The sequence below is a fragment of the Misgurnus anguillicaudatus genome, chromosome 12 (genome assembly GCF_027580225.2).
Source record: "Misgurnus anguillicaudatus chromosome 12, ASM2758022v2, whole genome shotgun sequence".
Taxonomy (NCBI): domain Eukaryota; kingdom Metazoa; phylum Chordata; class Actinopteri; order Cypriniformes; family Cobitidae; genus Misgurnus; species Misgurnus anguillicaudatus.
In genome coordinates this window covers 9,798,992-9,822,822 of record NC_073348.2, presented here as the reverse complement: position 1 = coordinate 9,822,822, position 23,831 = coordinate 9,798,992, and the positions used below count along the sequence as shown (strand labels likewise).

General features: G+C 37.8%; 1 protein-coding gene across 4 annotated transcripts in view; it reads right to left on the bottom strand.

Annotated features, from left to right (window-relative positions):
* nrg1 (neuregulin 1) overlaps positions 1-19,874 on the bottom strand; it is a 90,703-nt gene extending 70,829 nt beyond the window's left edge. For 2 of the 4 annotated variants that reach the window (XM_055206814.2, XM_055206816.2), the window contains exon 1: positions 19,371-19,873. In XM_055206814.2, the coding sequence (XP_055062789.2) occupies positions 19,371-19,824 (454 nt within the window). In that variant the 5' untranslated portion in view covers positions 19,825-19,873. Of the gene's footprint in view, positions 1-19,370 lie in introns of all 4 variants that reach the window. The other 2 variants (XM_055206812.2, XM_073873899.1) reach the window with 2 other exon arrangements.
* Between the last annotated feature and the right edge of the window lie 3,957 nt (positions 19,875-23,831).

Here is a 23,831-nt window from a genome sequence, read left to right as displayed (position 1 = left end):
CTTTATGATGCACCAAATGTTTTCTGTGGGTGAAAGATCTGGACTGCAGGCTGGCCATTTCAGTACTCAGATCCTTCTTCTACGCAGTCTTGGTGTTGTAATTGATGCAGTATGTGGTCTGGCATTGTTATGTTGGAAAAAGCAAGGTCTTCCCTGAAAGAGACGACGTCTGAATGGGATCATATGTATCTAGAACTTGGATAAACCTTTCAGCATTGATGGTGCCTTTCCAGATGTGTAAGCTGCCCATGACACACGCATTCATACAACCCCAAACCATCAGAGATGCAGGCTTCTGAAAAGAGCGCTAATAACAACTTGGGTTGTCATTGTCCTCTTTAGTCCGGATGAAATGGTGTCCTAGTTTTTCAAAAAGAACTTCAAATTTTGATTCGTCTTGCCACAGTCCATTTTAAATGAGCCTTGCCCAGGGAAAACGCCTGTGCTTCTGGATCATGTTTAGATATGGCTTCTTGTTTGACCTATAGAGTTTTAGCTGGCAACAGCGAATGACACGGCGGATTGTGTTCACTGACAATGTTTTCGGGAAGTATTCCTGAGCCCATGTTGTGATTTCCATTACAGTAGCATTCCTGTATGTGATGCAGTGCTGTCTTAGGGCCCGAAGATCACAGTCATCCGGTATGGTTTTCTGGTCTTGACCCTTACGCACAGAGATTGTTCCAGATTCTCTGAATCTTTGAATGGTATTTTGCACTGTAGATGATGATAACTTCAATCTCATTGCAATTTTTCTCTGAGAAACTCAGAAAACTATTTTTTGCCGCAGCATTGGGGGAATTGGTGATTCTCTGCCCATCTTGACTTCTGAGAGGCACTGCCACTCTGAGAGGCTCTTTTTATACCCAATCATGTTGCCAATTGACCTAATAAGTTGCGAATTGGTATTTCAACTGTTCCTTATATGTACATTTAAATGTTCTGGCCTCTTATTGCTACCTGACCCAACTTTTTTTGGAATGTGTAGCTCTCATGAAATCCAAAATGAGCCAATATTTGGCATGACATTTCAAAATATCTTACTTTCAACATTTGATATGTTATCTAGATTCTACTGTGAATAAAATATAAGTTTATGAGATTTGTAATTTATTCCATTCCTTTTTTACTCACAATTTCTACAGTGTCCCAACTTTTTCTGTTTTGGGGTTGTATGTCAGAGTGATACAGAGCAATGGTTAAGAGTGTCAGAGTGATACAAAGTAGGGATGGGCACAAGTACTTGATTGCTCGAGTACTCGAACGTTGCATCGATCATCGATCACGAGAACGATGATCATGTGGGGTTATTTTTTTGTCGTTATGGCGGCATTTGGAGGTCTGGTTAGCATTACAAGCGCCTGTGGTAGTAAAGACTGGGTCACATGTTTGACGTTGTGTTGAGCTACGCATACCAACGTATGACATCAGTAACATTAACATGCATGATTCAAAAACAAACAGATAAAGTCCACAATCTGCGGCAACCGCCGATCCGTGCAATTCTGTGAAGCCGAACACACCTCACATCACTGAGGCATTATGGATTAAAAGGATGCCGTGATTTGGGGATTTACTTCGGCAGGACGAAAATACAGTCAGTCAGATGCAAAATGTACAGCGCCATCAAAAGATCTCTCAGATCATCTCATATTTAAACATCACACGTCAAGAGATACACATCCCTAATACAGAGCAGTGGTTAAGAGAGTAAGAGTGATACAAAGCAACAATTACAAGTGTCAGAGTGAAACAGGGCAGCGGTTAATAGTGCAAGAGTGATACAGAGCAGTAGTTACAAATGTCAGAGAGATACAGAGCAGCGATTAAGTGTAAAAGTGATACAGAGTAGCAGTTACGAGTGTCAAAGTAATATAGAGCCGCTGTAACAAGTGTCAGAATGATACAGAGCACTGGACAAGAGAGTAAGAGTGATACAGAGCAACAGTTACAAGTGTCAGAGTGATACAGAGCAATGGTTAAGAGAGTTAAGGGGGTCACACACCGGACGCACAGCTCAGCGCCACGCTGTTCAAAAACATCGAACACAAAATTTTCTATGAGTATACGCACACCGGCGCCGACAGGTGGCGCCTGTCTGCAGAGACCAGCTTTGACCCTGGAAGTTGCTCAAATCCCTGTCACGCCACAGAGCGCCACTCACATAGTTTAACATTAAAAAACATCATATTTGTCCTAAATCATTAATGATTAACATTGGCTGCTAATGTATATTTTGCATTTGAAGTAGACGCTATCTGATTAAACTCGCGCTATTTAATGTGCACTTCCGGTTTACGATACCTCCAGGTTGTCCTTGACGTGACTCGTCAAGGCACTGAGCTGCGCGTCTGGTGTGCGACCCCCTTAAGAGTGATACAGAGCAACAATTACAAGTGTCAAAGTGATACAGAGCAGCGGTTACATGTGTTACAGTGATATACAGCATTTACATTTAGTCATTTAGCAGACGCTTTTGTCCAACGCAACTTACAAATGAGGTAAACAATAGAAGCAATTCGAGCAACACAAGAATATCAATACATAAGTGCACTAGAACTAATCTCATCAAGTCTAACACAGTATACATAACCAAGGGTTTTTTTGACAGAAAAGATAAAGATAGAAAATAGAAAAACGTATTAAACTCTGTATTAGTAAGTGAGGTGTTGCCAGAAGAGATGGGTTTTTAGTCGATTCTTAAAGACGGCTACAGAATCAGCTGATCTTGTTGCAACCCGCAAATCATTCCACATATGTGGAACGGATCCAGAGAAGGTACGCGATAGTGATTTTTTTCCCTGTTTAGGATGGCACTGCAAGCCATCGGTCTATGGCAGAGTGCAGTGATCAAGAGCATACATAAGTCTGCAAAAGCGAGTGAAGGTAAGATGGGGGTTGGCCCAGTAGTGGTTTTAAAGAACAGGAGCAGAGCTTTGATTTTGATGCGAGCTGCTATAGGAAGCCAGTGTAACCTGACAAAGAGAGGAGTTACGTGTGCCCTCTTTGGCTCATTGAAGTCCACTCTTGCCGCTGCACTCTGGATCATCTGTAGGGGTTTGGTTGTGCAGGTTGGGAGTCCGGCCAGTAACGCATTACAATAGTCCAGTCTGGACAGGACAAGAGCCTGTACTAGGACTTGTGTAGCATGCTCAAATAGGAAAGGTCTAATTTTCCTAATGTTGTAGAGCAGGGTTCCCCAAATCTTACCCTGGAGGGCCGGAGCTCTGCAGAGTTTAGCTCCAACCCTGATCAAACACACCTGAGCAAGCTAATCAAGGTCTTCATGAGCACTAGTAAATCACAGGTGGGTGAGTTTGATTAGGGTTGGACCTAAACTCTGCAGTGCTCCGGCCCTCCAGGGTAAGATTTGGGGAACCCTGTTGTAGAGGATCAATTTACATCAGCAGGTGGTGCTGGCAACATGCTCCATGAAGCTAAGCTGATCATCAATGACCACTCCCCGGTTTCTGGTCAAAGAACCTAGTTGAATGGAAAAGTTGTTTTAAATCTTAATCTTAAAAATTGTTTTTAAATTAAGCAATTCCGTCTTTGCTGGAGCTGGAGATGGTGATCCCTCATTTAGAGCGAGATGTCATGCTGAGATGTGGGCAGAAACCATGGGATTGTCAGGCTGGAATTGCAAATGGAGTTATGTGTCATCCGCATAGCAGTGGTAGAAAAAGCCATGTTTCCGAATGACAGAACCCAGAGGTATCATGTATATTGTAAAGAGCAGTGGTCTAAGCACTGAACCTAGAGGTACCTGACGTCACCGATCTAGGATACTCTAAATGACCTACCTGAGAGTTAAGACTTAAACCATAGTAGCACCATTCCAGAGACACCCATAGCCTTGAGGATCGACAGGAGGATGTGATGATTGATAGTGTCAAAAGCGGCAGACAGATCCAGTAGGATCAGCACAGATGATTTGGAGGTTGCCTGCCTTAGGGCTTCAATGACTGAAAGCAGTGCAGTCTCGGTGGAGTGACCGCTCTTGAAAACGCACGCTCCACAATCTTTGAAATGAAGGGAAGGAGAGATATGGGCCTGTAGTTTTCTAACGTTGCAGGGTTAAGTGTGGGTTCCCTTTCTGTCATCCACTCGACATTGTATCGATGACAACAGTGTGTAAGTGTGTTAAGTGTGTAAAACGCAAATGAAATTTCAATAAAATTGCACAAATGGTATTTGCATACCAGTCTCCGCCCACGCTTGCATGCATAAAAGGAGACAGCAAAGCCCAGTCATACGCTCTGGTTATTCGGAGCTCACTGGTTTGGTTTCTCTTCCAGTAAATATGAAGAAGTTTACTGTTGGCGTGATGGCGCGGCAGCGGATTCGTCTTGCAAACATCCCCTGCGCCCTTCAGCAAATTGTCAGAGCATTGTCTAAAAGAGCAATTTCCACACAGAATGAACGTCCTTTACAGGAAGGCTTTTTCGTTCTGTGACTCTTGGAGTGGTAGACTTATCTCCCTCGCTGACAGGCACAATCTTGCACTGCTTTTGCTTAAACGTTTTCAGCTTAATGAGTGGTTTTGGGTGCCGGCCGTGCCATTAACCCATGCCCCGTCCCACTATTGTTCTTTTCTGAACTGCACGGGGAACTTACTAATCTCAAAAGGTACCGTTCTTTGCCATTCGGGGTTGTGGGTTTAGTTGCCTTCACCTCCCTCAATGGCATAGCAGCTAAGGGATATGTAGGAGTACCGCAAGTGAGCATGCTGTTGCAGTGCATACATGCCTGCGCATGGTTGCCATTTGGCGGGACCGACCAAGTCTGCCTTCCAAAGCCTGTTTTTTGTTACCCATGTCGAGTGCTTGTATGGCCCAGGTTAAGCTGCCTCTGCCCTGCACGCCATTTTCATCCTGCACTAGACCAAGGCGTTTAAAAATCTGCATGAGGGTAGGTCAGACACAGAGATGTTGCAGTAACTGCAGTATTGTTGCGCTGTTATTGACCCGGTTTCTTGTCATACCTATCTCGCAAAAAAGGCTGTTTGGTGTACTGCACAGGATTCTGCTCTTGTTCTATGCAGTAAGGAATTGGGGTGGGAAATGCAGGGTACCTCACGATACTATTCGATACAAGACTCCCGGTAACGATAGTATCACGGTTCTCCGATAATCTACGCATTGCTCGCATATTCTATGCCGACACATAACGATATCTGACAAACTATAAAAACAAAATGTCTAGAAAAAGATTAAGTGCAACTTTTGTCTATTTATGCAAGTTCACAAAAAGTGTTTAGGTAGAGGGCTCCAGACTAGCTTTTTTACTAGGAATACTGTGGCCCTGCATGAACATTTTAAGAGTGCAAATAGAAAAGTTAGGTGCACACCTTATATCATTTAATGCAATTATTTTCTTTCCCCCATAATATCTGCATTACTGACAAATACTTTGATAATAAATAGACTTATCTCTATATGCATTTGTTGCACATGTCATTATGCACAATTGATCAAACTTTAATAGGAAGCAGCATACCTTTCTATCTGTAATGTAGGTGTTTATTTATAAGTTGTCCCGCTCTCTCTGTCTATCTCTCATTTATACCATGTTTAATGACCCCGCCTCTTCTCATGGCTGAACCTGTGTTTGATTTCAAGTTCACGCGGAGCTGCGCAGACCATCGGTAGATTACTGAGCGCATTGTGACAAAGAATAGAAGCGTTGTGCAAATGAAAGAGATGAGTTGATGATGTGGGTGAGAGCAGGGACAACCGATGGAGAAATGGAGATGGGTGGGTATGGGACCTAACCGGCAGGTAGTCGGGTGGTTAGACCCAAGAAGAAGACCTTGAAAACATCTGCTTTAGATCAGAGAGAGAAAGAGGGGAGCAAGCATGCATCAGGAGTTTGAGCATGTGCAAAAGACGGCAGCCTAGAAAACTGACTGTTGATAGTGTCAGTTTATTTCACAAAGAAAAAAGCACATTTGTCAGCAGTTAAGTCATATGAAGGTTGGGGCAGGCGGACAGAAAAGAGTAGAGAAGGTCTTTAAAGAAGAAAATATATATAATTTATACAATAAAGACATTGTTATTATTCATTTGATTCGATTTCTGTACCCAATGCTAATTTTAGACTTTTAATATGCACATCTTTTTTTGTTCTTATTACATTTTTCCCACCCCATTTTTCCGATTCGAAAAATGATCTGATCCATACATCAAAAACAGTAATGTGATCTGAACTATAAGTTTTGTTATCCGTTACACCCCTAGTAAATATGAGTAATACAGAGCAGCGGTTATGAGTCCAAGAGTGATACAGAGCAGTGGATATGAGTGCAGGATTAATAATCATTGCCATGTTTTTTTTTCAAAACTCCTTAGTGAACAAAAAATCGGTCTGTAATTTTGTTGACAAAATCAACACTGTATGCGGTGCTTATTTTGGACCTGGGTTTGTTTAAGTACAACTGCCATAGCTTTAGTGTTATGAAAGACATTTGTTGGTGTGACATTTACTCTCACTCAGCTAAAAACCAAAAGAGCAGAAGCAATTCACTTAGTATGCATTCTGTTAAGTTCCAGCTAAACACTAGCACATAATTAAGACAGATGACACATATTTTCCAATGCAGGCCAAACACCAGCTCCACAAATGCGGATGAAGCATTTGTCAGTCCCATAAGTTCCAGCATATCTTGGAACTGATACAAAACACATCTACTGGTAAAGGTAGTTTTTAAAAGTAACAACAACCTTCAGAGTTAACCAAAATTTCCCTTTTTTCCAATCTACACAATCATTGGCTGCATCCGGAAACTCTAAATTGCTGCCTTCTGAGGCAGCATTCCAAGACAGAAAGGCATCAAGGCATGTCCGAATTCAATGTTAGGTTTACTTTCTGACTCTTAAGATACCTCCATCGTCCTGTCCCACAATTCTATGCCTGTGTGCGCATGGGGAATGTGATTGGTCGAGCCTGGTCGAGTTCGAAAAAATAAAATGGCGGCCAGGAAAGCAGCTGGAACACACATTTAGTATAAATAAATGTATATTTTCACTTTTTACACCTTTTAATTGCATTTCTAGCGAGAGAAAAGTATTGTAGTTTTGAAATATGTGATTAGCTATCACAAAGACGCTCTCTGTTGATATTTCAAACACGCTGCCTATGAAGTGTGTCCGAAAGTGCTTCTCTGAGCTGCCTTCATGCCTCCGAAGTCATTGCCTCATAAGAAAGTGAGGCAACAAGTCAGCTGCCTAAGTTTTCGTACGCAGCCATCATTTTATCATCAATAATGCTGACAACAGATAAATCAGGTAGTAAACTGCTGCCAAAAACATGTGTAATGTATAAGTACTGAGTGGTGTATGAACCTGCTTCTGGATAGCAAGGCAATGAAAGCTTGTTATTCGCAACTAGATCTGCTTAGGCTGCTGCTGCTGATGTTGCAAAGCAGGCAGGGGCGTCAGTTTGTGTTGAAAAGTGGTGGGGACAAAAGATCAGATAAAAAGACATTACAGCAGGATGGGCATAGTGTAGGCCAGTCAACAACATGAAAATACTCAGCAAAAAACCCTCAACAATGTCAACTGCACATGTAACAGTCCCCCCAACACCAGCTCAACCGAACAGTGCCAAAGCAACATACTATAAAAAAACAGCAGCACGTCAAGTCAATGATTTCAATGATTTTTCAGAACATTTTTACCAAATGCTTTCAAAAAGTGGTGGGGACTAAATCAGTCATTTCAAAAAGGGATGGGGACATGTCCCCAGCGTAAAATGACACCTATGGAAGCAGGTTTAAAACCCTGCAACTGCTAATGCACATGCTGCTGTGAGCATGCAAATGATGTTGCTGCCCCAATATTCACATCCCTCCAAAGAAAATTCATGACATAAAACAATCTCAAACTTAGAATTTGAATTAAACAAATCATATTAAATGATACATTGTAGTGATATTGGTTGTTTGTTTTCTGAGGTTTAATTACACAGAATCTATGATAAATTAATGTATTCTTCTATAAAATGTCATAAAACTGGGGCCCCGGCACCATCTCATCCCCAGTTTGAGAACCACTGGCTTACAGGATGCAAAAACTACTATTTAAATACATTGTCATTGCTATGAACTAACTGAAGCCAATCAGTTTGATTTTGCTAAAGTGGACCTATTTGGTGGATAGCAAGACTAGGAACTATTAGCATGCACCTCTAGATTGTCATGTCTGAACTTGGTCATTCTTTTAATTTAATGAGGCCATTCTACCAGTGCTTTAAGTGGCCCAAAAGAGGTGCCGGTACTCTATTTTTTTTTTTTTGCTGACTCAACTCCTATATTGAAGGGGTTTTATATTCAGCAGTCAACAGACAACATTGTAAAAAATAATAAATCCTTTTATAAGTTTGTGGATTTGCTTGAGCTAGAAAGAGCTACTGAACATAAATAAAATGTGCAAAAGGATTAAAAAATAAAAATACCCTTAGAAAGAGCTACTGTAGAAAGAGCTATTATTGAACATAAATAAAATGTGCAAAAGGTAGATATGTGAGTTAAATTTTCAGCATGGTTAAATGCTAAAACTAGCTTCTATGGGTTCAAAATACTGGCCATTTGAAACTAGAAAGTTATCACTTTATTTTGTCCCATTGTTTTCCATTTTGAAGGTGGTAAAACTACTGTGCGCGTCGTTCAAATTCATTGAATTTTCGTTCACTAGTAGTTTAGCAATTAAACTAAATGTCTATTACAATTTCAAGAATGTTTTTACACTGCACATCGCCTGAGGAAATCCGAAGGTGCGTCGAGGGGAACCAAACTGACTTTTATTAGATTATCACGTACCTACAAAAGGGTATTGAATAAGGCTTGCGTCTGACCTGCTGTGATATCATTCTGGCTTGATGGGATGTCAGCCAGCGAGTCCTCTGATTCTGACCTTGTTCTTTTACTACTCAGAGTCTAAAACAAGGAGGGTATATTAAGTGATCATTGTATTTTCATTTTAACCGAGCAGCTATGGTTGCGCGTTTCACACACAAACACACACCTCTCCAGACCTGACTGACAGCAGCAAAAGCGAAGCATTTGCTTTTAACTTGTAAACTTAAGGGTGTATGGGTAATGTAGTCTTTGCTCTCAGTGGGACGAATTAGGAAGCGTACATTGTGAAGGGTGCTCTGAAAAGCGGCAGCGCAGCCAAAGGATTAAATTAAACAGATGTGCAAATGAGCGTTCCGGTACGCCAAAAGCACATTCTGGGCGCACGGAGAGGTGGTGGTACGCTGAAGAGCTATATTTGGAAGTGGCGGTACTGAGTACCGGCGCGTTCCGGCCCACTTAAAGCACTGCATTATACCACTTAAACTCTGCAGACCCAACAGCGCGTCAAAAACTGCATCATAATTTTTTTTTTAATATATAAGTTGTGGAGCACAAAGTTTTCTGTAAACTAAGACAATTTTTATCAATTTACTCTTTTATCAAATTATGTGGGTAGATGACTATTTTAAATTCAGGCATGCCCAATTCTGCAAAAATTCTATTTATACTGCAGAGCGCAACCTTACTGCTAAGAAATATTTTGTTCATATTAATAAAATTAAACTACGCCTTTGCTTCAGTTCTACAATAACAACATATGTATAACATGCTTTGTTATAATTACAATTTAAGCACTTCTTTACTAAGACACTGCAAATCTGCATCATGTCATTTATTCAATGAACATATGATTTGTAAAACACAGATAACTGTATGTGCTGCACTGTAAAAAAAATGAAGCATAAAGTAAAAAAAATTGGTTTGTCAATTCAACCTACTATTTTAAGTTTTGACCTCTGATAAGTTGACATAACCTACTATTTTAAGTTTTGACCTCTGATAAATTGACAAAACTTATAAAAACAAGTTGAAATTATTTAACTTTATTTTTCTAAGTTAAAGTAGAACAATGTTGATTTGACAAAAATGCTGAATTTTTTTACATTGTGTAAAAAATCTTTGTTGCACTTACATTTTTAAGGTGTTTTTAACTTAAAGGAGTTAAATTATATATAAAAAAAGTTGAATAAGTTTACATTGTTTCAACTTTATTTTTAGAATTTATAGCAACTCCTCACTAGTCAAGAAAGTTACAGATCTTCATTTACTTGGTGTATTCTCTCCATCACCTAAAATTTTAACTCATGCAGGTCAATTCAAGCATATCTTGTTACATTTTTTTATATAGCACTTTTCTGCAACAATTTACATATGAAAGGGGGAATCTTCTCAACCACCACCAATGTGCAGCATCCACCTGGATGATGCGACGGCAACCTACTGCACCAGAACGCCCACCACACACAAGCTTATTAGTGGAGAGGACATAGAGAAATATATGCGCTATATGAATATGATTTCTTTCCGTAAAGGTGCTTTGAATTAATGTGCATTGGGTAAAGTGCCTTATAAAATGAACTGATAAGCCTTGATGAATTTAATAGTGTGTAATACAGTGTACTGTATTTTGAAAATAATCATATTAATCGTTTGTATTGTTGTAACTAAACTGGAAGGCAAAAAATCTACATAGCAATTGAATTTGCAGAAGTCAAAGCAAATACGGCCATGTAGGTTTATCAATTACTAGTTTCTTTTCTATTCTGATTCCAGCAGCAATTAAAATTGCAATTTTGTACGAGCTCATATTGAATGTGGGCCATTTGAATTTAGAATAAAGATAGGATTATGGGATAATCTGTGACAGGACAGGGGATTAAAACTGGGCTATTTTTGTAACCCTATATGATAGACATGAGCCCTAACATAACTTCAGTTCTCATATTCACCCTTTTGTTACTCTTTATTCAGTTAAATATGATTTAAATTTATTTCTATAGCATTTTCACAATTTTGCAATGTAGTAAATGCAGTTTTACAGTAAATACAGGGAAATACAGGAAAATGTACAATCAAATTAAATACATAAAATGAATTTACCAAATACATTAGCATAACCTGCATTTAAAAAGTCTTAAGTGTTATATTCATAGTTGTATTAATCAAGCATGTGTAACACATTTTCTTATGATTGAATCTGAATGTAAAAGTCATAGCGCTACTATGCAAATTTGCACATTAGATTACTTATAAGGTGTAAGATGGCAATACCAACAATAGGTTTAACTCTTTCCCCCGTTAACGAGATAACTCGTCAATTAAAAGAAAACGCTTCCCTACCAATGACGAGTTTTCACAGCAATCCGTATTTTCGCTATTATTCACTTATGCTGCGTTCAGACCAGCCGAGGTAGAGGCGTCAAGCGCGAGTGATTTCAATGTTAAGTCAATGTAAAGACGCGTTGACACACGTCTTGACGTCTCTGGGCACAAATGAGGCGTTTAGCGTGGCACGAATGGTGCAAATTAAGCGTTGCCGCGGGAAATGCGCAAGTTAAAGAATTTGAACTTTGGTGGAAAAACGCCCCGCGTTAACCAATCAGGACCTTGCTCTAGTAGTGATGTGATTACAGAAAGTGAGCAAAGTTGCAGAAGCCCCTCCCATGACGCTAATTTCCACGGGAATGTCTCGATAACTAGAATTTCACGTGTGAATAAAGCGAGTAAACTCAAAATGTTCAAGCGGTAAACTAGACGCGGTAGATACAAATTTGACGCCTCAAACGTGGCTGGTGTAAACCACGGTTACCCAACTTATACAACCAGGAAGCATAACCTTAGGTCAAACAGTTTAAACTCAGTGTATGTTTTGATCATGGCTCTGAATCAAATCGCTATCAGAAGTTTTTACGCAATTATTTTAGCTTTTTGCTCAAAATTTGGTATTTTTGAAGAAAGAGAACAAATGAAAAAGAGAACAAATGAAGGTAGGATAAAACTTTTTGTCTGAAAGCAGAGGGTCTGTTCTTTTATTTGATATATTTTATGTTTACATATTCAAAAAATAAAATTTTCTGAAGGCATTCAACTTTTGTGAAAATCATAAAAAAATTTGGTGCTGGCAGGCAAAAAAAAAAAAAACGCTGGCGGAAAAATGTAATCAGTTATAATATTGTGCTATTAAGCAAATATGCATCTCAGATTTCCATATTTATTAACAGTAAATAGGGATATTAACAGTAAAAAGTATCTCTGTAGGACTGTAATCTGTAAAGGATTTTTATACTAGTAGGGCTATTAAGAAAATATACACATTAAATGCATATAAAATGACAAAATTGATAGCTTATTAAAGACTAAGACATTTAACTAATTTAGCCTAAGACTGGTATCATATTAATCATATGCAATGATAAAAGAACACTTTGCATGGCGTGTCCTATCATATCTGGTTACTGCCCACATATGCAAGGGTCTGCATAAAATTGTGCATGTTGAAAGTCTAGTGTGAGCAGGGCATAACCCTTAACCCAATATCAGAAGACTCCCAGTGATCAAGCCAAAGGTGACAGCGGCAAGAAACTCCAGTGGAGAAAAAAACAAACTCAACCGGGAGGATCAGTTCTCCTATGACATTATAATTACTATATATTAGTTATATTTACATACATTATCATTAGTATACACTCAATATACATCTGTAGTAATTTATAACCTCTCAAATGTATGCAGTAAGATTTTGAATTCCACAAAAGAAGCTTTTACACATACACATAATGTCATTTGTGCTTAATGGCTTATTACATAGTGCCATGTCTTTGAAGTATTAACTTTGGATTTTGCATGAGTGATATTATGAACTGTTGTAAAACAATGAAAACATTATTGAACAAACAATACAGGCAAACCAAGGTCAATGTGCAACTAAAGTTGGTTTTAGTCAAAACAGCTGATCAAAGTAACATTAAAACACTTTGGGTTCACATTGGCTCCACAATAAAAGTGAAAGATATATTAAAATCAACTAACTACTGTTGTAATATGAAAGATGTCATTAGAAGATTCTAGGCTTCTAGACTGTTTAGTCTTGTTTTATGATACATTTACACAATGCATTGGTCCATTCAATAATATATGCTTCCTTAAGTAATTGTTAATCAATACCCTTCAATGAATAAAATGAATAATGTTGTCGGCGGAGCAAAATGTGAAGTTCCCACAGGGATCAAAGCCTTTAAAAATCAATCAGTTTCCTGTTGTTTAAATTGAAAAATGAGCTTTGGAGTTTCAGTGCTTCATATGAAGTTAAATACATTAAATAGCCATTTAACAAAAAGCACTTTAGATTTTCTTCTTTGAATAATGTCTTGCATCATGTATTTTTAGATGGAAACACTTCAAATCTTTTAAACTTTTTTTCAGATGTACATTTTACACTGTGGGTCATCTGAACTGAAACTCACATCAGGGCTTGAAACTAAAGCCTTTTTCACACAGAGATTACAGAAAATAGAAGTTATTTTTTTTCCAGGATAATTTGTTCGGGATCATTTGATTTTGGTTCATAAACACATCCCATAAATATAAAGACCTGTGATGTGTAATGTAATTGTGAAATTTTGATCATAAACTAGGGCATGATGTACTGTTATACTATTCTGATGATCTCAATTTCAGTAAGGAGTTCCCTGATCTCTGCTTCATTTCAGTTTGCAGACATATTTAGTGAATATTGATCTCCTGTGACAAAGAGCTAAACCACAACTGTTCTGTTGTGACGACATAGACATCATCATTATGACTCGCCTCTTACGGCATTGTTTCTGCATTTTGTTCACACAGAAAGGATACATTCTGGAAATGTTATGGCAATGTTACTACAAAGGAAGCGATCCCAGGGAAATCCCAGGATTTCTGGGATAGGTTTGCATTCACACAAAAGACACTCTGGCAAATTTATGGCAAATTTCAAGACACTCTGGGAAAGGGATTTATTGGAAATAAAGTTCTCTTTTGATAAAAAGTTTTTGATAAGTAACTAAAAAGTCAAAGAGGAATGGATCTTGTTGTTTGACTCCTCTGAGATAATTCATTAAATGGAACCGTATTTTTTGGTCTTTTTTCATAACTTGGCTGGTGCTGCATCTTATAGTCAGGTGTGCCTTGTAAGTCAGTATGAATTAATTTTAACATTTATGAGGCAAGAGACAACATTACCGTCTACAGCTGCGAGAGTCCACCATATGCTTCTTCTGTATTTATGTAATTCAATGGGTTCAGTAATGTGGAATGACGAGTATGCGAACTTCACGCTAGTTGGCTTGTTCAGTTAATTTAGCCTATCCAACCTTCCAGGTAAGTTCTGTATGAGGCTTGTGCACAATTCAAAATTTCAGAATTGCCCTTCATTCAATTCATGAATTGGAATTTGAATTGGAATGACAGGAAGTGGAATTAAATTCATGGCAATTCAAATAAATTCCACAGTCACACAACAGAAAGAATCTCACATACATTCAGTGTTAGGAAAGTTACTTTGGAAAATTGTTTGGCAATCATTTGAAATACTTGGTTAAAGTAAAGCATTCTGGGAAGTGAAGTCATGTTCCACAAAATTACAATTACAAAAAATCTAACTTAATTATTTGTTATGTAACTAGAGTTTTTAACATGAATTGCTGGGGGAAAACATTTCCTGTTAATGTAATCTGTACAAATAGTTCAAACGAATATAATTTATAGAATATGTAATGCAATCATATCTGACATATACTGAAAGCTTCATTTTTAACACTTCACTTACTGTATAATACGTATATGAATTTATTTGAATTTCTATTTAATTGCAATTCTGCTTCCTTTAATTCAAATTCAAATTGTAATTCTAGATCCTGTTTTTGACATCAATTCAAATTCAAGAATTGAATTGGAATTCAGGAGTTATCTCAATTCAATTCTGAATTGTGCACAAGCCTGTTCTGTATGCTATGGTTTATCGTTTAAATCAGTGTTTCCCAATCCTGGTCCTCGGGCACCCCCTCCCAGAAAGTTTTAGATGTCTCCTTATTTAAAACACCTGATTCAACTCATCAGCCTCCTTCCAAAATGGTAAACATCTCTCCCTAACAAGCTGATGAGTTAAATCAGGTGTGTTAAATAAGGAGACATCTAAAACTTTCTGGGAGGGAGTGCCCGAGGACCAGGGTTGGGAAACACTGGTTTAAATAACTGATAATATTACTTTAACGTACAGACATCTATTCAGCCTGCTGTTCTGTCTGCTATTGTTTAGTTGAATAACTTGCCTTTCCAGATTAAATGTCTGTTCTTCGGCTTGGATTTTGTGAAATAATTTTCTAAATACACGCAACGTATAGTCCACTGTGACTTATTTCGTCTTAATGACGCATTTTTAAATGATGGGGCTTATACTCCGGTGCGGCTTATAGTCCGGAAAGTATGGTAAATAAAAATCCCATAATTCACAAAAAAGTTTTTAAACTCACTTGAGGTGGTTTTTGACTTATGCGAAAAAAAGAAAATGTAAATAATGGGAGATGGAAATGCATTTGCCGAATAAATTCTGACGTAGAGAACATTAAACCCACGTGACTGATCGTCTGCTGTATCAGCTGTCATTGTCTTTACCATATATGGGGCTCGACATCACAATGCCCTTGCTGCTAGTGCTTGCATCAAAAAGTCTGCATTTCTTCTTCTCTGCACAACATTCAGTTTGGCAACTACACGCTGCAACTAAATGCAGTCCTGTCTCCATTTTCTAAGCGTGCTTTATTTTATTTACTGTTGGTTACTTGTAGGGATGGGACGGTATGAAAATTTCATATCATGATTATAGTGACCAAAGTTATCAAGGTTATCAATATTATCAATATTATCATGGTTTTGTTAAAATGAAATGGAAATGTTCAAAAAGAACTGATACTCAAACTGAAAACTATATTTTTGAAAATCACAATTGAATATTTCATGTCCCTGAAATTATTTCTGTGGTAAAAAACATTATCCCTTAAATGCCTTCTTGTGCAAAAGAACTATGTTGCAGTGCTCGTCTGCGTCAAACTGATTCTGTCTGGAAAGGATTTACCGCAAGTTTTCAAAATCACGGTAATCAAACACAGTTGTAATGATTATTACATTTTAAATGATAATACTAACCGTCACGACATTTTATCATGGTTAATCGTGAAACCCGTAATTGTCCCATCCCTAGAGACTTGCTTACTAGTCTCAGCCTCAGATGTCACGCCCACAGACTGTTGGCTGAACGTCTGATGTTTTTCGTACACTTTTCTGGAAACCCTGTGAGAATGTCAAAGTCGTCTTTGATTGGTTGAAATTAACCGGATTTCCAGGAGACACGAGTGTCGCGATTAGTTTCGGTCCCTGGAAAACAAAGCTGTGACGTTCCATTGAGGAAGGGTCGTGTTCGCGTGGATAATAATGAGCAGTTATCATGATCAGCTAAACATTGAATTCTCAAAAATATGCAAAGTTCGCAGCATAGACTCTCTAAAAGACGTCCAAGAGTTTAGCTTGAGGCAGTTAGTGGAGTCAAAAAGTTTGATTCTCCTGAATTGCTTGTATGTGTTTAAAAGTGGAGAGATATGCTTCAAACAGATGTTTAATGGGAGCGTCTCATTGGTGTGGCTGTTGATGAAGTGCACAACGTTGTTCTATAGTGAGTAATGTTGTTTATTTAAATGTTATTCGGTTGCGGCTGGTTATTTCAATAACTGACTTGTTGCCAGGCGGCTCGTTATTGTGAGGAGTCCGAAACGTGACGCAAGACGAAACAAACTGTGATTGGTTGTTTGACATGTCGGTCAAACAGCTTGTGGGCGGGCTTTGTCCAGAAAAAGCAGCGAAAAACACCAGACCTTCAGTATTGAAGGTCTGGCTACGCGAGGCCATTGCTTATACCACTGTCATTCACAACTTGATGAAAACGCATATTTGTTTGTTTTTCTTTTATTGCAAATTTCGATAAGATTCACATTCTGTTTCAATAGAAACCAAGCGATTGTCATCTGTTCTATCATATGCTCTGTTAAGATGAAATGACACCTGTGGCATCTTTTACTGTATTACACACTACAGCTCACCGCAGCAGCACCAGACATCTCTACATGATAAAGTGGTATTAAAAGCGACTTCTGACTGCACACGAAATCAAAGAAAACCCGCCAGCTGAGAGGTTCGCGCATCTCTTTAGTGTAGGCTACTTTGGGCAACAATAATTCCCTCTCGACATTTGTCATTAAAAGTCTTACATCACTTTTAACTGAAATGATCAAGCTTATTAAATACAATCTGCATAAACAAGTTGACAGTAAAATTCATGTTCAATTCTTGACAGTATTTACTGCTGTTGGTAATAAACGCTAAATAAATCAATGTTAATAAAGTGGTTGTCGAGGGGTTTTGTGTTTATCTTTTCAGTTAATCTTCTACACCCCTGCTCCACTTTTAAAGCAACACTAAAGACTTATTGCTCTTTGCTCCCCCTACAGGTTAGAAGCCTAATTGTTCATTACCACTGTCGTAAATATTGTAGGTCTGCCGTAAAGCAAGTTTTTGTAGTTTTCACTCGAACTACAGGGCCGCTACCCGACGGTTGGAAACTTCTTTAGTGCGGTTTTGGCCGATAAAGGGGTGCAAAGCGAATGTGAAAGTGCCATTCACCCTGTTTTGAGTGGTTGAACCACTAAAACTTTTTGGAAACGTTATTTTAAGGTAAAAAAACTCTTTGGTGTTGCTTTAATATATTCATTCAAAGTTAATTATGCCTTACTAGCATGTTTTTCATGCACCTAAATATATGATATGATCTATACTGATATACCTGGTATATACCAGCTAATAAATGTTGTCTTAATTTGGATGGCCAGACTGCATTTGAAATTCAATCTGCATTTAATTTAGATAAACCAAGTAAATTTGCTCGAATTAAAGTCATTTTAGGATGCCAAAGTCAAGATTAATCATATAAAATGTATTTTACTTACAACAAAATTGTGGCCAGTGAAAATGCTGAGTGGCATGTAACTTGGGACAACAACTAGCCACTTTGGCTGGTGAGGAAAAAAGTGAATGTCAAGCCCTGAATGCAAGCATGTTGGGAGGAAACATCATCCTTTACTTCAAGTCCCACAAAGAGTTAGATAACAACAACCTGGTACTGAAAATAGACGCATATTCACTGATCTCTATAGTTCAAGGATGTAAAAATACAAAAATGTAAATAGGTCAGATACCACTGTATGCATGTCTTCATCTTAATGTTAAATCAACAAGCATGCTTTACTGCTTACATCTGTTTGAGTGCAAAACTCTTAATGCTATAACATCAGTCGCCTCTCAAATGCAGGAATGTCACAGCTAAAACAGTGACACACAACTAGTTATTGAATCTATTGTAATAGTTATAGGCGAAAGAAACACAAAGCAACATTGAGCTCATGAACATCTGAAAGCTCCTTACACAAAGCACACAAAGTCCATGATGAAATATTTGGAATTGCAGGATTTGATTTTGGGGCAGCGACCGATGCCAAAATCAAACAAAGACAAACTCAGTCACAAAGCCAAAATATACATTCACCTATCTGAGGAGTAAAACTTGGCTTTTACAAACATTCTGCTATATGATGCTGGTGAAAAAATTATGATTTAAATGTGTAAACAAAGCCAAAAGTATGGAGGCATAATAACTTTCATACTGAAGCCTCATAAAACACAAGTGAAACACTAACCATAAATGTTAAGCAAACTATATACTAGGATAGGTTAATGTTTATAAATAACTAATGACAGATGTTATAGGAAGTGTACATTCAAATAAAGCATTATTTTATGATTTGCTTTTATAAAGTCTAAAGTCAATAATAAAGACTAAGAACAGACCATGACACAGACTGATAACTGTCCATCAGATCAAAGGCATTATGGGATATGTCCCATCTGAAATCATTATGACTTAGGAAGAATTTGTGTAATCCGTGACAATCTGATGACTTTAATGTTTGTAATCTCAGCAAAAATCCTGCCAGAAACACAGATTTAAGACATGACAGTCAAAGCTTCTGAATCTTTCTTATAGATGACTTTAAATCCACATGTGTGGCAGAATGACTGCAAAGACTGTGAAATAAAACATGCAAAAACCACCAACAACACACGTGATAATGTGTATAAACAATTGTCATATTTGATATGTACCATGGTATTCTTTGAAGAACATAAATACTGTGTAAATACCATGTTGCATGTATTAGACCCTTTAGTACAATGATAATATGCATCTGTGTACTCTCTGTCAGATTCAGCACCACAGAGAGTTCCTTTAAACGCACGCGTGTCAACAACAAAATAAACAAAAAGAGTTAAGTATTAATGTCATCATTGTACTGTAGTTTAAGCAGAACTATGTGTTTTTATGTATCGTGTTAACCTGAGTGAAGGTGTTGAGTAGATATGTGAAGAGTCTTACCGCACTCCTGACACAGAACTTCACTCACGAGCTTCCTCACGGCGCGCTTCGTTACCACCGGCGGGAAAACCGCCGTAAACACCGATGTGTCATTTGTGGGATCCATGAAGAACACGTAACGAGTTCCGGTTCTAAACTGTGAACAACTGACACCATCAACCCAGATAAGAGAGACCACCGAGTCTTTGAGCAGCCCACCAGCCTTCAGCATCCACACCTGACGAACTCGGACGCGTACCTGACTGGACCTGGACCCGTCCACCTGCGGTTCGGTCCGGTTGAGTTCCTCCTCGAACTCCCCCTCAAACACGACCCGGGAGCGAAGCGCGTGATCCCGAACTGAGCCCGCGGGCGGCGTGCACGTGAAGCTCCTGCACCGGGAGAAACACACGAGACAGAAACACAGAATAACGGCACAGACTGAAGAACCGACGGATGCCGGAATGACCCGCATATTGAACCTGAACCGAACTAACTGGAGCTGCGAGAGACCTTCAAAGGTGAGAAGTAAATCTGATGGGTTTAACAGAGGAGGCGGGGGGAGAGGGAGAGAGAGAGAAAGAGAGAGAGAGAGAGAGAGAGAGACGTGCAGACAGAAAACAGACTCGAGGAGTGTAGAGGTTAAACCGGTCACCGGAGTTTTTATATTTAGCAGAAAATTTTAAAACAAATTTAAAACAAACAAATCTTTTCATTTCTACAATCCTCTTCTCCAGGTTGAAAATGTCTGACGTGTGATCTTGTAATATTAAAATACCTCATATTAAATTTCCAATAAGGTGGCTTGAAAATACATTACATTCATTAAAACTAAAGCATGTGGCATTGATGAAATATTAAATGAAATTATCAAATACACAAATGATAAATTCAAGAACACAATCATCCAATTATTCAACATTGTATTGAATGAAGGATGATTTCAGACACTTGGGATTAACGCCTCATTTCACCCATCTTTAAACAAAATTAAGCCAAACTATTACAGAAGCACGAGCAAGCCTCTTTAATGTGTGACAATATCAACTGTTCCATTGTTAATATAAGATTCCAGACATCTGCCAACAAAAAATCCACAAAAATTTGATCCAGCTCTTCCTAAAACTACTAGAAAATGAAACTGGAATTAAAACATTCGATTTAATCAGCAGCATGTACAAAAACAACAACACATGCTGAATAGTGAACAAATTAACAGAATTTTTCTCACAATTTGCTCCAACCCTGACTGAATCAGAAACAAAATGTCTCTTCTTTGCAGATTATTTCATTAGGGAAAATAAATACACCTTCAGATCAGAAAACCAAATACTCCAACATGAATACATCTGAGACTAAATTAAGTTTAACAGGAAACTTTAGTCTAACTGTAAATTAACTGAAAGACATAATTGAACCAACTGCATTACATGACAGTGAGATGTGAATAGTGAAAACAAAACTCTGCATTCCCAAATTTATTAAAGCATAAAGGTAAACAGTGCAACACTAAACAACTCAGAAAGAGCTTAAAGGTAGGGTATCACATTTTGAAAAATGAAATCACGATCTCATCCAAAGTCACGCCTCTTTCAAAACACATGAACACACACAGATCAGACGGTCACATTAGTTTAGTTAAAGCATGTTTTCAGTACTGTACACTGTAAAAAAAATTGCTGTAATTATGCAGCTGGTTGTCAGTAACGTAGAAGAAAAAGACTGAAAATGTTTCATGTTCATTTAACTTTGAACAAACTTTTGCGAGTAAGTAACATAAATGTAAAATCTACAGTAAGTTACTGGCAGCTAGTTGCCAGTAATACCCAGTAATACTGTAATTTATACATACATTTTTTACAGTGTAGATGTAGTAGTATATCGTTAAGCTAATCCGTAAACAAACACAAATTTCATAAGCAACACAATGTTTCATCAAAGTAGAATATCTGAATCCATCTCAATCAATACAAACATATCGCGTACCTACCTTACCAAAATAAACAGTGCAACGGCCCTTTCAGACCCTTTGCCTCCTGCAGCTGTTTGCATCTCGTGGTAAAGCAGTAAAGTTACCGATGTTTTTGCTGTTGTTGTTGTTGTAAAACATGTCTTTCGTTTTGTGGTTCTGTGTAGGTTGTCAATTCAGCAGAAAAGTTTGCCATTCTCCCTCTGTTTACAGACAGGAGGTGAGCGCACATGAACGTGCAGATGACGTATGGTGTCTGCATGGACTAGCTGCGCGGTGGGCATTCAAATTACGCTTACGGATGAGGGACAAAAAAGGCAACGTCTGTTCGGACCGAGATCTATGAGTGGTTGAAAATGTTTTGGTCCTGCGCCTTGACATAATGACATAAATTTCTACAAATACATTTAAACAACTTAACACAGTGATTGCTATCAGGATGTGAGGAGACTTTTAACCAATATAACTAAAAATGTTTCAGGATCAAATCAGTTACCCTACCTTTAAGTAGGACAATACCCATTAATATTCAGTATCAAAAAATGAGCCCTGAGGTCTAAAAGCAAGCACATAAAGTCAAATGATTCGAACCCTTCAGTGTCGGGACAAAAGCAGCATAACACAAACAAATTATACAAATACAAAAGAAAATACAAAGATGCCACAAAATCACAAAAGACTGAACTGTGTTAACAGCTGAAAGTGGATCACAGAACATTCTGTTTGCCAATGTGTGTAATTAAGAAATAGATTTAATACTGCTAAATTGTGTAGGGAATAACATAAAGAAAAAAGTGAGGTTAGCTGTTTGGAAGGAAAAAGATATCTTGAATCTCAGGAGTTTTTTATATATAAGTAATAATTCATGACAGGCAGTTGAATTATTAGTAAAGGTGGTAATGTGGCCACAAAACAAAATGCAGCATAATACTGTATGCCATAAACACAGATAATCAGATAATTGTGTTCTGTATTTATTTATTTTGCATTATATGATTGTTTTGCTTATTCCTCATGTAATAGTCAATGCTTTGGCAATACTGCACAAGTCGTGCCAGTAAAGTGCAATGGAATTAAATGGAATTGTCATAATCCAGTTGTACTTTAGTGAATAAAGCTGCTTGAAATAAACATACGAGTACTGTATATACACTCACCAAGTGTATAGTCGAGTCGTCGAGGATCTGTCAGCAAAAAACTTCTCCTGCTCAATTCATAAAATGACTCCCAATGACAATGAGAAATCCTCATATAGGGTAAACTTGTGAGTGTATGTAGTTCAAAACAAAACAAGACAGAAAACACAAAGATAAATCAATCAAAAATACAAGGTTCTGTAGTTATACTAGAAGATAATATCACTGAATGGGAAAAGTCATCTGCCAATCAAAATATAACAACCTGTATAATCTCCAAGGAAGAACACAACATCTGCTTTCAATTAAAGTTTCAATAAGTCATTGCCTTGGTCATATTATCCCTTTTCACCTTCAAATCTATTTTACTGCTTCATCTGTTGATATGTTAAAATTAAAACCTGATAAGTTAAACACGGATTAGATTAATCTAATTGTTTAGTCTGCCATCTCTGTTAAAAGCACAATTTATCTATTGACATTACACATCCGATTATATCTCGTACAGTAAAAATCTTTCCATTTGCACAGTATCACTCATCTGCGGGCTGCTCTTAGCTCCGGTGATGTTAAAACATTGATACATGCTCTTACAATGTCATGCCTTGATCATTATAATTCTCTTCTCATTGAACTGCCTGTCAAAATGATTTCCAGACTACAGCATCTCCAAAACTCTGCTGCTAGAGACATCAATAAGACAAGTCCAAAAAATGTAAGCACATTATCCTGTTAATTTATAAATTATATTGGTAACAGTCTCAGTTCATATAAAGTAGAAAATAATTCTCTTAATTTTTAAATGTATTAACGATCACGCCCCTCATTATCTGTCAGATTTGTTGTTTCTCTACACTCCTGATCGCTCACTTCGCTCATCTGACTGCAAACTCCTTAATGTCCCTCGTTTCCCCGTCTGTCATCTATGGGTGGTGCTGTAGATCAATGAGTGTCATGACACCAAAATTATGGAAAATGATGTGTTCCTCGAGTCTCAAGTTATACCTTTCTTAATATTATCTGAATAAGTTCCGTTTAATTATTCTGAACATTATGATAATTTTTTTGTACTCTACAGCGTACTTGAGCTCTGGAAAGATGCTGTTTTGAACCATAGGTTTCATATCGATGAGTAACCTAGTTTTCTCTTCATTTTATTTCAGAAGACATATATTAACCTACTGGTGTTATTTGGATTACTTTAATAATGAATGGATGTGCTTTCTGAAAATGCTAAATTTTAATCCCATACAATGGTATTATAAAGCTAAGAGAGTCAGAATATTATTTATAATAACTGTGTTTATTTTAACATATTTTTAAAAGCTGGAATAAACTACAATAGAGTGACTGAAACAAACAACACCTGTATACCCA